The 16,960-nt window shown below is 45.9% G+C and overlaps 1 protein-coding gene across 3 annotated transcripts in view; it reads right to left on the bottom strand.

The window, feature by feature from the left end:
- The window catches only part of tenm1 (teneurin transmembrane protein 1), a 229,552-nt gene that overhangs the window by 66,366 nt on the left and 146,226 nt on the right, over nt 1-16,960 (bottom strand). For all 3 annotated transcript variants that reach the window (XM_053879956.1, XM_053879955.1, XM_053879954.1), the window contains 6 exons: nt 15,155-15,184; nt 14,929-15,075; nt 8,378-8,612; nt 6,495-6,614; nt 6,169-6,430; nt 3,790-4,075 (listed from right to left, as the gene is read on the bottom strand). In XM_053879956.1, coding sequence (XP_053735931.1) covers nt 3,790-4,075; nt 6,169-6,430; nt 6,495-6,614; nt 8,378-8,612; nt 14,929-15,075; nt 15,155-15,184 — 1,080 coding nt within the window. The remainder of the gene's footprint in view (nt 1-3,789; nt 4,076-6,168; nt 6,431-6,494; nt 6,615-8,377; nt 8,613-14,928; nt 15,076-15,154; nt 15,185-16,960) is intronic.

The following is a 16,960-nucleotide window of genomic DNA, read 5'->3' on the forward strand; positions in this document are numbered from 1 at the left end:
ACCATTGGTTGTCGTCCCCTTTTCCTGGCAGCTCCAACATGCTTCATCCTTCCATCCTTCTGTCCTCCCTAACTTCGCTGCCGCTCTGATGCACCTTTCAATCTCAGTACCTTCACCTCGGATGTGTCCACCTCACGGTACATGAAGGCAGCTCTCCACGTTGTCGACTCAAAGGGACGCTATTCATAAAAGCAGAATTGTTGTCATGAGCAACGGTGGTAACTGGTGATTATCTGAATTTATCTGCCTATTGTCAGAGAGATGTTTTTTCTGGACGGTTTTGCCTCGTGCTGCCACGCGCTCGCTGTTGTTCCATTCCTGCCCTTTCACCACACAATGAGCCCACAGACCTGAGATGCATCAGAATACACTCAATGCCTCTTTAAAGCAAGCGCAAAAACCTCCGAAACTCTTCAAGCATGTGACTCAATGAGTGCACCTGCACACTGCTATTAACTGTTAAAAATAAGTGCTTGTAGTTGTGAAAAACAATTTGTCTCTTGTTTAAAATGCTTTGATATGACGGGGTTGAGAGGAAAATGGAGCACAGCGTGTGAAATTCTTGCTCGAGTGCTCTTGCTAAATGGAAAGTCACAATAGAAATGGACACAAATACTAATGAGTGACTCCTCTGGTTAACATGGGAACAACAAATGCACTGTTTGACTCCCTCAAACCAACCTTTCATTGTGTTTCGAAGCCTAATCCAGACCCATTGTCATTGTACATACGAGTGGATTCTATGGGTGAGTGTGCTCCCACAGTACCACTAGGTACTGACCCTTTTAAACTAAACTGACTTGGGAATGAGCAAAGATCTGGAAGTTTAAATATGTGTGAGTGTAGTACTAGGGTAATGGCTCATAAACTTCCTCGGATTAAGCACCTTCGTTGGAACTGTGGTGAGATCACCAGCGAGCAGCGAACTGACAGGTACAGTGAGAGCAAACTGGCCCATAGAGTGAGATGATCACAGCCTGCTCTAACAACCGGGAGGCGCTGGAGGGCCCACGTGGAACACTCTTGTTTTGCTGGCGGTTCTTTCGTAATCCTCCAGTCAACCAATTCTGTTTCTGAAATCCAACAATCGACCTTCAAAAGCAGACTATGATGGGATTCACTTGTACCTGAAAGGAGCCACTGAAAACCAGCTATTTATTCCCCAAAAATCCATGTGCTGTACCTTGACTTTCCTCGTTGGGAACCTCTAATTTACAGAGCAGGATTCCTCCTCTGTGAAACCTTACCATCAAATTGGAACTTCTCAAATCACCGGAAGTGTTTAAAAAGATCTGGAGGTCACTGAAGCAGAAAGCGTCGTCTCCAGGATGAGATCACGGCGTCAAAGCCACTTTCACAAACAGAGACTTTTATTGCCGCGCATCGAAGCGCTGCTCATATATAAATGACCCAAACCATCGCATATAGAGAGGCGATGAACAATACTGCATGCCCTTTAAAAGACTGTAATATCATGCTTTACTTGAAGACTCGTCCGCAGCAAACTGGAGAAAGCAATCTTGGAGGGAGAGTGTGAGCACAGTGGTGGCCTTCAACAGCGATATACTGTTGGAGATGTATTGCAGAAACACAGTGGCGCACAAACAACACACATAAATGCACACACTCAATATCAAATAGGTGAAAGCTTTCATTCCCCTTCACTGAAGCCTCGGGCGCCGTGTTCACCCCGGCAAGCAGAGCATGATCTCCCTTTCTCTCTCTGTGTGTGTGCGTGTCACTGTGCCAACAAAACACCGAGAACCACAAAGAACGAAGGATCAGGGGAAAACATTGGTAGAGAGCGAGGAACAAGGGGGTCTGGGAATGGAATACAAGGGAGAGGTAACAGGAGGGGATCACAGGGAAGCAAGACTGTAACAAGACGGGGGACGGGGGAAATAGAAGAGTGAAATCGCAAGCAGAGACGGCTGCAAGTGAAAAGGGAAGAAGGCAGGAGAGAATGGAGCGGCATGAATACCAATGTTTTCTATTTATATTTATTTAAAAAAAATAAAAAGTATATTCCGTGACAAAAGTTGAAAGATGCGCAGCAGGTTCAAGCAGATGTAACGTAGCTCTGGCAGATAAGGCGATGATGGGAAGGAGAGCGAGATGGAGGGAAGCCTCGGGGTGTGAAGATGCAATCTTTTACAAGACCATATATTTAAGTGGACACAAGTTTCGGGGGCATCTGCGATAGCTCGCACGAGACAAGCTAATCTTCTCGCAGCTTGATGGCGCGTCTGCCACGGAGAGCAGTGAGAAGTTGTCCAAAATGACAATCCAAAGTTGAAAAGTTGGAGGAGTTGTAGCCTTCAAAATGGCCAGCTCTGGTATATTGCATGCAACATTTCAAATGGTGCTGCAGGAGACTCGACATATGAGTTAGGAAGCCAAAAACCAGTCATTAAGCATGAAGTTATCAAACCTAAATTTGGGGTTTACCCTGGGCACTTGGGAATCCGCATATATTGGGCAACTGCATCTTCACTCGAGGACTCTCCGGGAGCCCTTGCCCCTGTTCTGAGCTCCACTCATGAGCCTGCAGATCCTCTTCCTAGCTTGAAATGAAGGCATCGACCCACCGCTGCGTGCTTCGCTTCAGCTCGTCTGTTCCCTGCAACTGACCTCGTCTTCTGTCCCTCACAGTGAACCTGCTGCCTGAATATGTTCGGCCTTCAACACCACATGTACTTCAAGCACAGTTAATTCCAGGGGTGGGCATGCCGGTCCTCAAAGGGCCGGGGTGGTGCAGGTTTTTGACCCAACCAAACAAGCACACATAGCTTAACCAATCAGGTGCAGCTGAAAAAAAAAAAACAGCACCTGACCAACCATCACCTGATGACACTCCTGACTGGTGAAAAGGTGTCCTCTTGATCTGCTGGAACAAAAACCTGCACCCACTGCGGGTACTACTTTGTGGAACAGTTTGCCCAACCCTGGTTGTAGTACATCATTCCAACCTCATGAGCATCATAGTATGAACCGGCCCTGAGTCATGAGGGGCCTTTTATTTTCAGCTGGCCACACTGTAGCAATGACTCCAGACAAAATGTCACAATGAGGTGATGTCAGACCAGCCGTGGAAACATTGACGTGCCCATCACAGTCAGGCAGTTAATAACCAGGAGGGTTCCCCATGAATCAGCGACTTTATTCAAAGCACATTACACTGCATTTAAATGTCGACTCGTTCTCAAATAAGAAACTGCCCAGTTGTCACTTCACCATTTGTCAGGACGCCGGGCCTTTAGGCTGGAAGTCAGTAGCAAAGATGAGATTCAGTCATCCATCTTGAGTTATGAAGGACCATCCTCCCAAGTCACAGATCTTCTTCATGGGTTTATTTACCCCATCCATCTTCATCTCTGACTCTTCTAACTGGTGAGTCTCCACACCAACCATCACCGAAGCTCTCACTGCTGTTGTGTAAAGCTAAGCTTTTGCTGATGCTCTTTCACACTTCTCCACCTCTCAAAACACATGCTTCCCTCTCATGTGTCTATTCTTCTAACGTACATCCCTCTCTTTTGCGACGTCTCCTCCACTTCCTCCTTACGACAGATCACCATCTCACACACAATAAAAATGCTGTACGTCCAGTTTTGACGCACTGGAAACCACCTTTCCAGGCGTGAAAAACAAGTGTATTTGGAGCTGCTGTCCGTGTATGATATACATATAAATACAATGTCCGTCCTTTCACGGTGAGCGTTGTCGTTTTTGGTTTCCCCAGAGCTGACATTGCTTAATGAGGTTAATTGTGACATAATTTCTACCTACCGGTGGCGTGAGTGAGGCCCCAGACCTCTTGGCCGTAAACATCCGTCTTATTCCACACCAGCCGGTGAACCAGCCCGGGCCCAGCGGGATACCAGCGCTGGTACAACCTCCCTTGGACGGAGGCGCGCACGTGCACTTTGGAGAGACCACCCAGAGGGGAGACAGGAGACGCGGGCGCAGGTGGCGTGAGGAGGATGCGCAGCAGGGAGAGGTAGCCCGCCGCACGAGTGCTCAGGTAGCTGAGCTTCACAAAAGCACCAGGGATGGAAATTTCCTCCTGAACCGCCTTGAAGAGCAGAGACACAAGAATGAGCCGGTGGAGCCAAGTACAGCAGGCTTTCATTTTCCTCTTCTGACGCACTCAACGGTGGAAGGTACAAGGTGGAACTACTTGCTGAATAGAGAGTGATGCGTTGTGAGATGAAAGGGAAGGTTTTCTGAATAGCATTAAGCTAGCAGCTCACATGCAGGAACAGAAGGAGAAATGTATATTGGAGCGGCAGAGAAGAGCCACCACTGTGATGTGGCTCTGCAATGAAAGTGCACAGCGGCCACATGGACCACATGGAGGCCACGTAGCTCATGACTGGATATGACACTGCTCCACACATTCTGCCAAATGTTTGTTTTTTTTCACTAAAGTTGCCCCACCTCTACCGACAAACAAGAAAATAAGAAGACCATTTCTGTTTGGCAAATTTTCAATCAAGCTGAATTGTGCATCATAGTTTGTGAAAAAAAAAAAATTCATTCCAAGAAAAAGTAATCAGCGACAAATTCCAAGTGACTTCAGGACAAACACATGAAAATGAAGGCTCTTTGTGTAAAGACAAAACAGCTGATGAATGAGGAGAAGAATTGCAGCTCACGGCTCCATAAGAGAGAAAACAAAGACGTTTCATCTTTCAAAAGTGAAAGACGAACACAGGTTAATTATGAGCTCCACCGTACTGTCGTGGAGATGACGTTTAGATGAGGCACCAGGACAGGTTCTGACTGGATTTCACCTTGACTCCAAAAGACAGCGAGGTAGATCACGACAAGACGCAGGTCAAACAAACCAAGCGCCCCCATTTGGATTCTTTTTTTTAACACATTTTAGTGCTCTCATTGTAAATACTGTTGACAGCAATGTGTTAAATGGCATGGCTGGTGAAAGAAAAGAAAAGAAAGGAAAAGAGAAAAAGAAAAGAAAGAAAAGAAAAGGGAAAAAGAAAAGAAAAGAAAAGGAAAAGAGGAAAAGAAAAGAAAGGAGAAAAAGAAAAGAAAGAAAAGAAAAGGGAAAAAGAAAAGAAAAGAAAGGAGAAAAAGAAAAGAAAAGAAAAGAAAAGAAAAGAAAGGAGAAAAAGAAAAGAAAGAAAAGAAAGAAAAGAAAAGAAAAGAAAAGAAAAGAAAAGGGAAAAGAAAAGAAACAAATCATTTTGAATAAATGAGCATCAATAACTCGACTTGGACTAGTGGCAAAAAGTTGGCTAACTGAGGAGCCTCCATCTTTATTCACCTATAAGGCGAGCGAGCCGTGTTATTTTCAAACCTCCAAGCTCCATCGACCTCCATTAGTGATGATCTGCAGACAGTCATTTGCATCTCCGCAGCAATTTGTCGGACCTTATTAGTGTATTTCCTGGTTGCGGTTCTGCTTCTCCTCCACCCCCCAATATCAACTACCTTTCAGGTACCAACCCAGTCCAGCTGCCGTATTTCACTTCCCCACATGCCAGGATCTGAATGAACGAGGCCCTGAATAAACACTTGTTTTCTTTAGGGGATTATTCAAAATATAAAACCCATTTGTTCACAAACACAATGCGAGCTCATCAGAACTCCATCTCCATCACTAACCAATGAAGTCACTGCCAAGGCACATGGCGACTATTTGAAGGTGAACACAGTGGGTGGCGCTGAGCTCACAGCGAACAGCGTGAACTGTTCCTTCCATTTACTTAGCGCCCTCCTTTCAGGCGAGCTGTTTGTCAAGAGGACACGGTGTTCCTCAATTCTGATCCACTGTCATCACCCAAAGCGCGGCGGCACACCAATTACTGGATATTACATTTTCTCCTCGCACAACTTCACAAAGTCTCTTCCAGTTAACTGTGTGAGACAGGAGGAGAAAGTGGGTTGAGAGTTTGGTCACTGGCCACTGGAGGGCGAATATGTAACCGCCCTTCTGACCTCTTCTAATTTTGTTTCAACCAGCTAATTTGTTTTTGCGGCGGCGGAGCGCGTGATGCAGCGCTCATTTGCATTTTGCTCATTCCTAATTTACATGATGCAAATGCGAGCTGAAATAAATGTGTGCAATGAGGACTGGGTTTCTGAGTGGATACAAATTGCCTGATGGTGAGCAAATTTTGGGGTAAACGGCGGGTCAAGTACCTGCAGCTCGGGGACAGCTGGACCCTTCTCAGCACACGCCCCCATGTATCTGGGGAGAGGGTACGGCAGGACCAGCGGGTACGGGCTCAAAACACTTCTGACGTCACACACAGGAGGCAGCACCTCCTCCCTGGACATGGTCACCTGCTCCAGGACCAGGAAGTTGTTGTTGGGCGTCCAAATGGTGCGGGTTTGAGGCAGGAACGGCGGACGCTGGAACATCAGCGTCATGGACATGGCGCCCAGAGTCACCAGGTCGAAACTGAAACACAACACTTTGGCGTCAGCAACATGAGGATTAAGAGGCCAGGGTTTGACGTCGGTACCTGCCGTCCTGCCGGCTGATGGTGAAGCCGTACTCCGGGTGCTGAGGGAAGGAGATGTTGACGCCAACGAGAGGAGAGCCGTCACGCAGCGTCACGCTGCCTCGGACCACCGCCACTCGACTTGGGGAGCAGAGGGAAGGAGCAGTTAGGGGCAGAGGGACGGGGAAGGCTGATGGAAGACATTATCATTGTCGGACGCATGTTTTCACAGCAAATAACAAGCGCGTGAGGCAAAGACAAGTGCCTGTGTTCTCCTCAGTGCAATTCCATTATTTCATACAGAGACTGCCAGGATAGCGAGGCCGTAAAAATAGCTTCACCGCAGTAAAACCTCTCAACACCTTGTCATAAAAACAACAAATCTCTCGCCTTGTGTTGATGTGACGTGAGGGTGACGGGGTTGTTGCTTAAACAGCAGCAGCATCATGGATTCACCTCTGATACATCACTGAATCCCAGATGAGGCACATGTTGCAGATGCCTTTCAACAGCGACTGCTACATTGAGAGGTAGACAAAGCCCTCTGTGGAAATAATAGCTCCGCAAGCAATTTGCTTGCAAGAAAAAAAAAAGCCTCACTTCAATTTGCATCAATTTTACAAGTCAAACTTTGGAGGTCATCCAATGAGACTGACGGAAAACGGTGTGACTAACGCACATTAGGTTCAGACACTGAAAGGTATGTTGAAAGAATTAATGGCAATGAAAAGGGGGCGCTTCTGTTACACTGATGGGTTGGCATTCATCCTTCATTCCACCATGAAGAGTTGAGCAAAAACATTCAATGCAATTTAACATCCGCGTCATAAAGGCTGTCATTAAAAAGGGAGACTGCCTAAAGAGCAAAAAAGAAGAGTCCTTCCATCAGTCTGGGTTGGTGTAACACCAACCATCACATGCTGGGAAAAGCCTTCGCAGACTGCTAATTTGAATCCTTGAATTTGTACTTTAGTGGTGAAATAGCTCGTTTTAAATACGTTAGAGGTAGTACGAAGCCTCTCGCGGTGCCAAGGTCCACGCACTTGAGGTGGGTTGCTTCACGCTTAACATGCAATGGAAGTCCTGAATGAATGTGCAGCTGGAATTGCATGAAGTCTTCAGCCTCACGCCGGAGGCCCGGACTTCCCTCTCTTGTTAAAACCAGTGTTTACGTCTGAGGATGAATGTTAAGATGAACCTGCAGAGCGTGAAAGGAAGTCACTCCAGATAGTTTGAGTGGCGCCACGGTTCCTCTGGGTAGCCGCGGCCTCTACGTCTCAACATCAGAGTGGGGGTTAGAGCGAAGGCACGGAGCAGGGAATGCTGTTGGATAAAGTGGGAATTTGTGGATGAGCCTGTCTTCTGGTGACATTATTGAGCCTCCTTCTTCTCGTCTTTAAAGCAGCAGCATCAGATGGTGATCGACCACAGATATCATTGACACTGCAGCCTTATTTAACAGATACACGTTTGCTCTTTTAAGTGCTCTTGATTTTTCACAGATGCATCACTCTTTGTCTTGGAAGTTCAGGAAAACAAGCCCTCAACCGGCACCGACGCCCAACTTGTAAATATGTGGTGACTCGTTTGAGCGGCGCCGATGATTGACAGATTAAAAACCTAAAAATGGAACACTGACACGGATGCTGGAGGACAATGTTCCATCGCGTGACAGCTAATCTCAAGAGGAGCACCGATCACAATTTGAGTGGCGCATGCAAACAGCTTCATCAGACACGGAAGCAGAACAGAGCGTCCACACAGCGCAGCCGTTTACTTCATTATCAGCGAGTAATGTGTTTCCGTGCAGGGCGATGGGAGGGCAAAGGCCAGCTTAACAAATATATTGTGGGATTAGCATGCGCGCGGCGAAGCGGCCTCGCACAGAGTAAACAAGCAGATACCTGGTATCAAAGGGCACGTCTCCGGGGAGCGTGTGTGTGGCTCCCTTGCCAAGGAGGAAGCGGATACGGCGGTAGAAGCTGTGGGCGTGCGCGTTGGTGGGCGAGGGCGGCGGCCCGGCTGGAGGCATGCTCTGCTGCAGCAACAGCAGGGGGTCGGCCGAACCGTGGCACAGAGGGTCGGAGCCGCAGCTGAGCTGCTCGCAACAGTCCGGGTCCACGCAGTCAACCAGGCCGTCTGAGAACAGAGACACATCAGTGACACTCACCGACCACGTCCACGGAACGTTATGTCCATACCATGCTGAAGAGTCATAGACAAATCAATCAACCTTGGCTCTTATTGTGAGAGATCAACAAGTGAAAAAGGACGACGGGCAGATCAATTTGTTTAGGCGGGGCTTACAGGAAGGAGCGCAGCGAGTCGTTCAGCGGTGAGACCGAGGGCCGCGTTCAATCCAAGCCCTTTGAGTTTGTCCCCTGTTTCATCAGAGACTGAATTATTGACTTATTTATGATGAGGAAATAGAATTATCAGCTACAAAAGCCAAATAAAAATCGATCATCTCAGTTTTTCCATCTGGTTCATAGATTATTTACAAGAGTCAGTCCGTCAGGGTGAGTCAAGGCAGAGAACAATATTGTGCTATGTTCAGTCATATTGATGGAATGATGTGTTTATTCACGCTCTGAATGGATGTTTACTTCAATCCTCTGATACGTTGCAACCGCGTCAAAACTTGTGCGACATTTGTGTAACCATTGTCACTTGGCTTCTTGCTTGATACGTTGCACACAACTCAGTCAATATTTCTACCCTTGTGAGGCAGAGAATGAAAAGCAGAGTGAAGAACAGTTCAAACAGTTTCTGTGTGTGAGTTTGGTTGTTTGAGTTTGACTTTCTGTTTGTGTTTGTATGCGTGATTATTTCTTCTTCTATATCACTGATATCTATTCTTTGCCTTATTCTAACTATTGTATAACCATTGTTATTGTTAGTGCTTGTTGTGGTTATTATTGCTATTATCATTACTATCAATATTATTATAATAGTGAGCAGTAGTCGTAGTAATAGTATTTTGTTTGTTTGTCAAATATTGCCAATAGCTTGAGTATGAGATATTTTTATTTGATTTAGATAATGAATTTAGTTTTCACAATAAAATTCAATATATTTATACATTGTACAAAAAACCTACTTTTGTCATGTATGTTTTTTCTACATCTCATTGTGTTATTATCCATGTGTTATTATTATTCAATATTGGCGTGGTCCAGCCGTGAAATCCATTTCAAAAATAACCACGTTTCTCATTTGAACCAAAGCCTCACATATGTGTTACTTCATTCACAGATCCAGCCCGCGGAACGTGGCGCGTCTGTTGAATCATCAGACATGGATCCAGTCCTCCAAGCTGCTGCCCGTTTACAAGACTGTCTCGCCTCAGGTCGGCTGTTCGGCAGTCACATATAGATCTATTGAGATTTATTGAGAGCGGCCGACCATGAAAGCTCATGCCAAGGTAAGTCAGATCCCAGTCACTGGCATCCGCTAAATGGCATCTTTAAAAGCTCTGTGCAAACATGATGCTGCCGCAACAAACAAAGCAGTCGGAGTCAGTCTGGCATTTGTGCTTTCTATTTCAAGCCTGTTTGTGAAAAGGTAGGAAACCATGCTGACATTTAGATGCATGTGACCACTGCGCACGGAGAGGAAAGGCCAACAACACTCCCACAGTTCATGCGCACCGTTTTACCTTGAAAGCCCACTATTGATCGCATCGAACATATAGTTTGTACGGGTGGCCCGTCACATCTATTTTCATCTGCCATACTTTGCACCACACCACACATGCTGCGAGTGGGTGTGAGGTAAAACCGTCGCAGCTGATTCCAGCATCGCAGGCGCAGCTTAATCTGGCGCACACTTCCATCCAACACATATGGGTAGTTCAGAGTCTTTCTCCAGACCACATGAGCGACGAGTTTCCTGCGCTGATCTTCTAAAGTAAAAGAAACATGCAACATGACTTCAAGCTCGGAAAGTGTTGCTGGAGCTGAAGATGAATGTCGACTTCTGCCCAGCAGCTCAGCTCTAGATAACACACATTAATAAGAAAAAACATGAATCACCTCAGAAGGTTGAACGGCAAGGCACTCAGTGGGATGGTTTCAAATTCTGACCCCCTGCTGAGCACAGTGTGTCACACCTGCACCGCACCGGTCCGTCTAACAACACTTGGTGGCGCTTGCAAGTGCACAGTGGAGAAATCGGCATCATCAGACCCTGCGGTCCTGTGCGTGCTTTCATGGCACATCAAAACAAGCAGGACGAGAGATCAACACGCACGCAGACTCCATGCTCAATGACTCCCTCGAACTCGGGCCCACAGAACGCACTTGCTTTTCCACTGCTACTGTGAGGTACAGAACAAATGAGCGTCTCCCTCTCAGTCAGGTGGAATAATTGAAAGCGTCTTCAAAGTTCCTCTTTATTCTCTGATTACTGTGATAGCATCTTCAGAGAGCCAGAGATTGCCGCGAGCGGGGGGGCGGCGGGCGGCGGCGAGGGCCTCGGCTATACCTGCCAATTAAGCCAGATAGCTGAATAGTGTGGCGGGAAATGATGGAATCTGAATTGATGCGGCGCTGCAACCAGAGCAGCGGCAGGATGGAGAGATAAGAGCGCTGTAAATGGGCTGCTCTGTGAGGCTTTGCTACGGAGCCTTCCTGAAGCCTCATGCACCATGAGCAGTGGGACGTCTGCACCATGTACCGGGCACGTATCCTCAAACACTCGCTCCTGCACACAGCCTCTGTTTGGTACGTTTCCTTTCCACTGCAATATCAACATCAACATGTTCCCACTCAACAACCTGCAGAGTAAAGACAAGAAAATAAATAGGAAGAATTGTTATTGATCTGGAGCACGGAATACGTCGACGTGCTTCATGTCACGGTAAACTTGAAGGGGAAGTTTCAGCAGCAGGTTTCTGTTAAGAAGGTGTGACACCATTGCTGCATGGGAAAGATACAAACCCTCCAAAGGCTTCTCGGTGGATGGCTGACCTTCTGCCGTTCATACAACTGGAAAATACATCCAATACTCAATGAGGAGGTCAAGAACCAAGATTTGGCAGCAGCCTGTTACATCTTATTTCAAAAGACTCTGGGTTCTCCCTGGCTCCATGTAACTGCTTCATTCTCACTGCTGGCTATAGTTGTTTGATGCTGCATCTTGACTGGAGAACTCCAGGTCCAAAGGCCTTCAGGGATTACAGAAAGTCATTTGAAACAAGTGTAGCTGACTCAGCATTAGTAGCTCTAAATTCTACTCTCATTTGTCTTTGTGTCGCTCAGCTTTGTTTCTTTGCTATTATTATTATTATTATTATTATCACTGTGTTAAACTCCACCTATGTAAACACTGAGGTAAACACATGTGAATGAAGGTTGTAATGGGCAGTTGAGGGTAGGGTCAAAGGAGGAAATGTTATTGTTGTTGTCATTATTTTTCCTTATGTCCATTGACATGTATGCACACATACATATTATCTAAAAGACATTAATAATAATAATAAAAATGAATATGAGACACCAAGCCAAGATGTCATTTTCCCTGGTCTCATCCAAAGACATTCCCTTGTTTGGACTGGATCTTGTTGATTTAGATCCAGTTAGAGGTCAGAGCTCCACCTGGCTGGATGGTCGGGAAGGACTTGTTTAACAAGGCAAACCCCAAACATACACATCCACAGGGGCTGGACAGAATAATGGAAACACCTTAGGCGTTTCCATTATTCTGTCCAGCCCCTGTATAACCCATCAGACATGTGAGATTTGAGACGGGGACTCATGTTCAGCAGGCGGGTAGTTACACGCCTTCAGAATTTGAGTCGTTCCACCGCAGCAATAGCCATTCAAGCTTTTCCATTTTCACTGTAGCTACAACTCCCAGCGCCAATCTGCCACTCGACGACTCAAAGGTTCCAAAGGCCCGTACAACCAGACGACCCATGTCTCTGCTCCAGAGTGAGGGTGTTCTCCGGCTTCACCTTTCCTTGACATAGCTCACCATCTGAGCCATCTCACGATGGGCTCCCTCACAAAATGATCTTCAATCCTTTGTCATCCCGGACACACACCCACTCCCTCGTGTCTTCCAATGGAGCACCTTCAGGCTGAAGCACTGCTGGTGGACCGGTTCCTGGAATTGGACCTGCTCCGATCAAGCACTCTTACAAATCAGTCCGAAAATGCCAGCAGCTTGCCTGCATTCAACCTCCAGGCCTTCCCCCAGCAGGAACCTGGCCTCCCAACTGAAACTGTCCTGCGGGACAACGTGGCTCCAGATGGTTTAATTAGCCCTCTGCATCTCTATCCACTTCCTGTCATGTCAGGTTCACATCTCATGGCACGGTGCATGACATACCTTCCACTGGTGGCTGAGGCTTTACCTCAGGCGTGGACCTCATTGATGTCCTGCTCCCTCTACAGTACATCATACTGTCTCTTCTCATGTCTCCACTCCCAGTGGCAAGTGTCTTCATCTTGGAGTCTACTAGCACATCCGTACATGGCAGCGCCACTGTCCTGTAAAGGGAAGCTTCAAGGCCTCTTCCACTCTCTTCCTTCCTGGTCCAAACCCCTGACCTGTTTTCGCCCCCTTCCCCACCACACAGTGGAGTGTTCTGTCTTGTTTATTCGTTCCTCATACCTCCCCCTTCCTAACCTCCTCCAGACACTCACTTCAAATGACTTCATCATCAGCAAACATCCATGAAGAATCAATTCTGTCTTCTCCGTCCCTGACAAATCACCACGGTCACTTGTTTCCACCCTTCCACCCGACCTGCAGTCTCTTATGTGCCTCCTGCCTCTCAGTCATTGGTTGATGGCGCCACAGATGACCATGAACCACCATGAAACATGGCCAGTGAGACCCACACTCAGGTGAGACCCGTCAGAATATCGACTCCCTCACATACACTGAGCAACAGTGCATGATCCCACGTGGATTCATGTAGACGGGTGAGGTTTGAAATGAGGAGTGGGGTTTTTTTTTGTCGAGTGGTGAACGTAATTATGTGCAAGACATTAACAAATCAATCAGCAGCCCTTTAATTGTCTGTAGCAGCGAAGAACGCAGTCAGAGTTGGTTCCACGATGCACATTAACTCAGTCAAGTTAAGTGGGCGTCATTCATCCCTGTGACAAAGCATGATATCGGAGTATTGTTCCACTTCTCTTTCACCCGGCGTACGACGCGTGGTGTACTTGGTTATTTTGGGATTCACTGGAACATTTTGGCTGCCAGCAAATGGTGTGAAAAGAAAACTACATGGCAGCAAATGGAACCGGACAACAATGCATCAACACACGCCGAAAACCACAGTGACGTCCGCTTTGGAGTGATGAATTATAGCTACACTGCCGAGTCCAGAATGGATATTTGATGGGGTTTCAAAGTGGATGGACAAAGCTGGTCATGTCTGGCCTTCTGCAGGAGCGTGTAGCGCGTGTTTTAAGGAGAAAAATGGAACCATAAAATGACAAAAAATCATTTCTACCACTTAAAAAATGCAACCAGAATGAACAGTTAACTATATCACATTAATAATAATGTCATCAGAAATGTACATGATTATATTATATATATGTTTATATGGCATCACAAATTAGTGAGAGCATTTATGCGCTTCATTATTATCAAAAAACAGAAACTCAGGCATCAACTCTGTGTGTAAAAATAAATATAATGAAAGACAATAAATCATCAGAGGAAAACCAAATTATGGTCCATAATGATCATTCATTCACTATCATTGGAAAATAATTAAGAGAAGAAAATTGTCCTGTGGTGTTATTTATTTATATATTCATTCATCTATTGGTAACTAATCATACTTGTTGGGGAGGAAGTTTGCCTGTGTGTAAGGAATGTGAGTCTAGTTTAGTTTCTCTGCTGCTGGAGCTAAAAATGAATCTGCTTCATCATTAGATGAGATTCAGTGACCAACGACAATGAACAGATGAAACTGTCAGCTCCAGAGAATTTATTTAGCTGGTATTTCTCGTGTATTTTCATGTGAAAATAACCAAGGTAAAAGAGAACTACCATCATAGACTGATTCCATTTGAATGAGCTGCCTGATAAATGAAGGGACTTCAGTGTTGAACGAGTGGCTGCATCTTTTTTTCATCATCCTTTGTGCACACCGTTGACGTGAGATGATGCGGCTTGGCAGGTGACTGTGAATGAAGCACAGGCTGGAGCTTTTTCGCGGGACAACCCAGTTAGGAGACCCATTAAAAGCAGAGTGTATCACTTCAAAACGGCACAATTAGACGTTCCTTTTGTGTCTCCTCATCCAAACACGTTTGAGCACAACAACAAAAAGACCATTTCCTTCATGGTAAATGAAAAGCAATGTTTTGATCCTGTATTGAATGTTGAGCGAGTGAATGAGGCTTTTAGCGTCTGAAACAAGAAAAGAAAGGTACAACAGAGAGGCAGAAAAAATGGAAAATGATAAATGATGTGAGAATGTCACCTCCGTCGTTGTCTGCTCCATCACTGCAGTCAGTTTCCATGACAACGCTGCAGCCAGGCCCACTCCATCCCGCCTGGCAGACGCAGCGCCAGCCACTCTGCTCCAGGGTGCAGCGTCCATGCCCGCTGCATAACCCCGGGCATCCGTCTGCGGGAAGGTGAGAGCCACAGTCAGCCAGTTGTGGGCGAGCTGGGCGGACAAGGGGGTCGATTGAAACACAAAGTACCTTTCACCACCACGTCCAGATCGTGGGTGACTGTGTGGAGAGAAGAAAGCAGGGGCAGCATTAGTCATCACCATGAAACCAGGACCTCTACTTTGCATTGACTCCAGTTGGATCGGTGAGATGAGCAAGTCATGTCGCGGAGAACACACTGAAAAGTGCACGGACTCAGCCAAGCCTCCTAATCTGAACTCCTTCAAGTGAGAAGAGACTGTCCGGCCTGAAGGAGGATTAAAATGACTTCAGCGCTGGATGGTGTCTCCCTGAGAAAAAGCAAGGTTTAAGCTTGAATATTGAAGGAAATGTGTCTCTAAATTCCAGAAGTTTGGCTTCAGTATCGTGGGATGAGTAACGCAAGTAGGAAGCTTAAAACTATTCCCAACTTTGACAGGGGACGTGCGAGGAGTCTTATAGTTGGGTGACGGCTCGCGGCTCAGTGGCCAACGAAATATCCCTTTGAGTGAGTATCGGAAAATGAATTCATGCATCCAGTCAGCTCAGGTTTCACTTGTTTAAAAAGTTATCGATACAAGTGAGTGATCATTGTTTGGTCAAGATGTTTGGTCATGTGACAGCGCTACAACCAATTTCAAACCTGATGTAAATTGAATAAAGTTTTCTCCAGCAGCAGGACGCGCTCTACTGGCAACATTTATTTCAAACATTTCTTTGACGACTGACAATAAGGAAAGGACAGCATTTCTGTCATCGCACTTGTTGAGGGGACGAGATGAAGGGGGAGAGAGAGGAGGAGAGGAAGGAGGAGGGAGAGGAGGAGATGGAGGGGGAGGGAGGGGAGGAGATGAAGGAGGAGGGAGAGGAGGAGATGGATTGGGAGGGAGAGGAGGAGATGGAGGAGGAGGGAGAGGAGGAGATGAAGGGCGGGAGGGAGAGGAGGAGATGAAGGAGGAGGGAGAGGAGGAGATGAAGGAGGAGGGAGAGGAGGAGATGAAGGAGGAGGGAGAGGAGGAGATGAAGGAGGAGGGAGAGGAGGAGATGAAGGAGGAGGAGAGGAGGAGATGAAGGAGGAGGGAGAGGAGGAGATGGAGGAGGAGGGAGAGGAGGAGAGGAAGGGGGAGGGAGAGGAGGAGATGAAGATGAAGCTTTTTTCTAAAAACTAAAAGTTCAATGAAATATTAATGTCGTCTTATTGTATATTATGTTCTTACGTATTTAATATATACAGAAACACCCGAAATGTTACATCCACAAAATGAAACATGGAAAAAATTCAAATCAATTTTTAAACAGACTCTTTCTCTATTGTGAAACTTCATCAGCATAAACAAAAAACAATAAAACCCTTGATTCTGAAATATTTGTAGCCCTTATTAGTAGTGATCACAAAGCCTTTTATTATCATTGTTCTTTTTTAGTCAGTTTTGTCTGTCTTTCTCTCCCTTCTTTTTCTTACTTTACTTTAATTTTGTGTTTTGTCCTTATGTTATTTCTTATTCCTGATTAACATTTGAGATTTTCATGTGTGACATGTTTATATCTGTCATTGTTTTTAATCTAGTATGTGCTGCCATATTGCTCTACATCATTGTAATAAATAAATCATTATTTTCAGCTATTGTGGCGTTCCACATTATTTTACATTTTTACCTCCTATTTATCATCTTTTCTTTATTAAAAATGATGTTTGATCCTGGTGTATTTAATACTGGTTTTGTTCAATTCTGGCTTCATAAATGATATTTCCCAGTTCTAATGGGAACTGATGTTCAATCCAGGTTTATTTCATCCTGTTTTTTTTTTAAACTCAGGTTTGCTTAAAAATCAGCTGTAAAGTAGCAGCTGTTGCCA

Source organism: Synchiropus splendidus, chromosome 11 (genome assembly GCF_027744825.2).
Source record: "Synchiropus splendidus isolate RoL2022-P1 chromosome 11, RoL_Sspl_1.0, whole genome shotgun sequence".
Classification (NCBI taxonomy): domain Eukaryota; kingdom Metazoa; phylum Chordata; class Actinopteri; order Syngnathiformes; family Callionymidae; genus Synchiropus; species Synchiropus splendidus.